The sequence below is a fragment of the Ziziphus jujuba genome, chromosome 10, assembly GCF_031755915.1.
Source record: "Ziziphus jujuba cultivar Dongzao chromosome 10, ASM3175591v1".
In the NCBI taxonomy this organism is placed as follows: Eukaryota; Viridiplantae; Streptophyta; class Magnoliopsida; order Rosales; family Rhamnaceae; genus Ziziphus; species Ziziphus jujuba.
Genome location: NC_083388.1, coordinates 3,691,917 through 3,694,494, shown reverse-complemented (window position 1 = coordinate 3,694,494; position 2,578 = coordinate 3,691,917). Strand labels below are relative to the sequence as shown.

Genomic DNA, 2,578 nt, shown 5'->3' with positions numbered 1-2,578 from the left:
TACACAAGTAAAAATACCTACAGGATGCAGGGATAAAGATGAACCTAGAATGAGCTTACATACATGACATATGAAAGAGATACTCATCATTATCACAGCTACCTTCCCTTCCCTCCCTTATCACATATAATTAACAGTCTTCCCCAAGCCTCTATCATCTTTTTTCCGATAATTTCCTTTTTATTTTTTTCTTTTATAATATTTCCAATAAAATAAAAAACTCTGAACTCATTTTGCCAAAGTGGAATATATAAAAACTTATCCCAAAACTAGATTTTTTTTATTTTTTTCTTTTCCTGTTGAACTCTTTTTCAAATCCAATATTTTGTTTTTTTAATAGTGATGGTTATTGTTTAACAAGGAACAAAACTAAATTTCAAATTAAAAAAAGAAGAAAGGAAAATTGACAACTGCAATTTCGAATGTCAATTTTCATGATTATTCATCACCAAACAAAAACAAATTATACAAAATTGGCCAAACTTTTTACCATTACATATATACAAATTACAAATAAATTCATAACCATTTAGAAGGGCATGAATTAAAAGGGCTTTACATTCAAATAATTATTATAATGCATTTATAATATTATTTTTTTCTTTTTCTGCTTGCAAAAACTCTAAATCTGCCTGTGAGCTGGTGCACCATAGCTAAATTTAACTTCTAATGGAAACCTTCAATTGCAAAAAGGTTTCAGAAAATGAGATGTCATCTAACACACCTTTTAACTATATATAGGCCAAAAAAAAAAAAATCTTTTTTTTTCTTTTTTTAAAATTAATATACACAAGAAATCATATTCCAAAATTACAGCAAGAAATCCATGAACTTGAGCCAAGCAAACCCAGTTTTGGCGACTGCTTTACTAGCTTCTTTGGAACATGAAGAAGACGACGTCGTTGCGACACCGCTAGCACTGCCAATCCCAATCTCACTCTGTTCTGCTGCAGCTTCAGATTTCCTCAGGCACAAGAAGAAGTTTCTGGATCCTAGGGAAATCAGCTTCTCTTCCCTATCCAAACCTGTGATCAAATTCAATCACATAAGCGTAACCAAACAACAGTCGATATCAAATATCTATCACCGCCTTTGAAAAAAAATTCCAAATCAAACAGCGTAATTAATTCAAATAATCATTCAAAATTTGATTAATTTAGGCTTACTTTCTAAGCTAAACTGCGAGTAATGGAGGTCGAATTTGGAAGGATCGGTGGTCGTTAAGATCGGACGGCGCCCTTCCTTCGCGTACTGACGCACCGACGCGGTGACTAGATCTCCGACCGTCGATTCCGGCGACATCACCACCTGTACGGCACCAAGACTCCCCTGAATCGTCACGTTGAGCAACAACTTTGTGAGTTTTGGCGGTCCATCGAAAAACGCCATTCCGGATGTATTTCTGGCTGAATTACTAAGCAAGTCCGGCAAGGTTTTCGGCCGGCGAAGTTGCAAGCTGTTAGACGCCGGACTCTCACTGTGAAACGACGACGATCTCTCCGACAGTCTTCCTCTTCTGTTGTGATTCCTATCCTCCTGCCCTCTCCGGTGACTCTTCGGACTCGGCATTTTCGTGACTATATGAATTCGGATATATATATCTATCTATCCAAAAAAAAAAAAAAACCCACCACAGCTAAAAATGGAAAAAGCTTTCTTTCTTATCTTGTTCCGGGCAAATTCAGTTTGGCTCGCCGGCGGTTACCTCAAGCGCCGGTACCGGTAAAATCTGAGGCGAGGGAAACCGAGAGCTGAGGAGGAGCTTCGGCTCTCTGGTTTCCGATGAGACAGAGCTATCATAACCAGAGGGGTATAAATGTAATTCTGACGGAGGAGGACATAAAAAAAGGCCAAAATCAAAAAGCTTGGGAAAACAAGGAGCGAGAAGCGGACGAGGAACCAACCCAAGCCCTCCTTGGGATTTTATATGGACAGGGGAAGATAAAAAGGAAATTAAAAAAAAAAAAAAAAAAAAAAACAATGGTAAAACTATCACGATATTTTGCTAAGTAAATGACCGCCTATAGCCGGTTTACCTGACAACCAAAGCGTGCCTGATCAGGTGTTATAAAAAAAGTTTTAAACAAGTTTTTAAGATTCACGGTCAACCGTCAAATAAGCAAAGGCAAAGGGTTAACCGGCTACTACCCGTGCCATCGGACATGTGTGTGGACAAGGATAAGAGTGTATTGGTTTAACGGATTCTTTTTGCTAACGTGCGCGGGGGCCAGTGGTGAGCAACGCCAACCTAGTTGGAAAGAACGACGTGAACACGTGGACGTGTATTTGTGGAATGGCCGTCTCAAAAAAAAAAAAAAAAAAAACAAAACAAAACAGAAGGAAAAAAAAAAGAGTTTTGCGTAAACGGTGAGAACGTCACTTAGACAATTATTTGCCCTGCCAAGGCGGCTGTGGGACTCTCAGACTGTTGGGCTGGGGCTTTTTTTTTTATGTAGTGTTTGGCACGTGTACATACTTTATGGAACTGCACTCGAAAGCACATTGCCGAATTGAGAAGTTTCGTGATTGGTCATGTACAATTTTTTTAAACAATTCTGCTGTAGAGGTTTGTACCTTT

The 2,578-nt window shown here is 38.5% G+C and overlaps 1 protein-coding gene across 1 annotated transcript; it reads right to left on the bottom strand.

The window, feature by feature from the left end:
- Positions 1-463: 463 nt before the first annotated feature.
- LOC107410541 (uncharacterized protein At4g22758) lies at positions 464-1,907 on the bottom strand. Its single transcript, XM_016017985.4, has 2 exons — positions 1,167-1,907; positions 464-1,025 (listed from the first exon to the last, which is right to left on the bottom strand). The coding sequence occupies exons 1-2, from the start codon at positions 1,567-1,569 to the stop codon at positions 811-813; spliced, it is 618 nt and encodes a 205-aa protein (XP_015873471.1). The 5' UTR covers positions 1,570-1,907; the 3' UTR covers positions 464-810.
- Between the last annotated feature and the right edge of the window lie 671 nt (positions 1,908-2,578).

What these genes read in the sequence shown, in the direction of transcription:
- LOC107410541 (XM_016017985.4), bottom strand. Translation starts at nt 1,569, where the DNA reads ATGCCGAGTCCGAAGAGTCACCGGAGAGGGCAGGAGGATAGGAATCAC. An exon ending in CTCGCAGTTTAGCTTAGAAA is followed by an intron (nt 1,026 to 1,166) that starts GTAAGCCTAAAT and finishes ATTTGATCACAG; the next exon opens with GTTTGGATAGGGAAGAGAAG.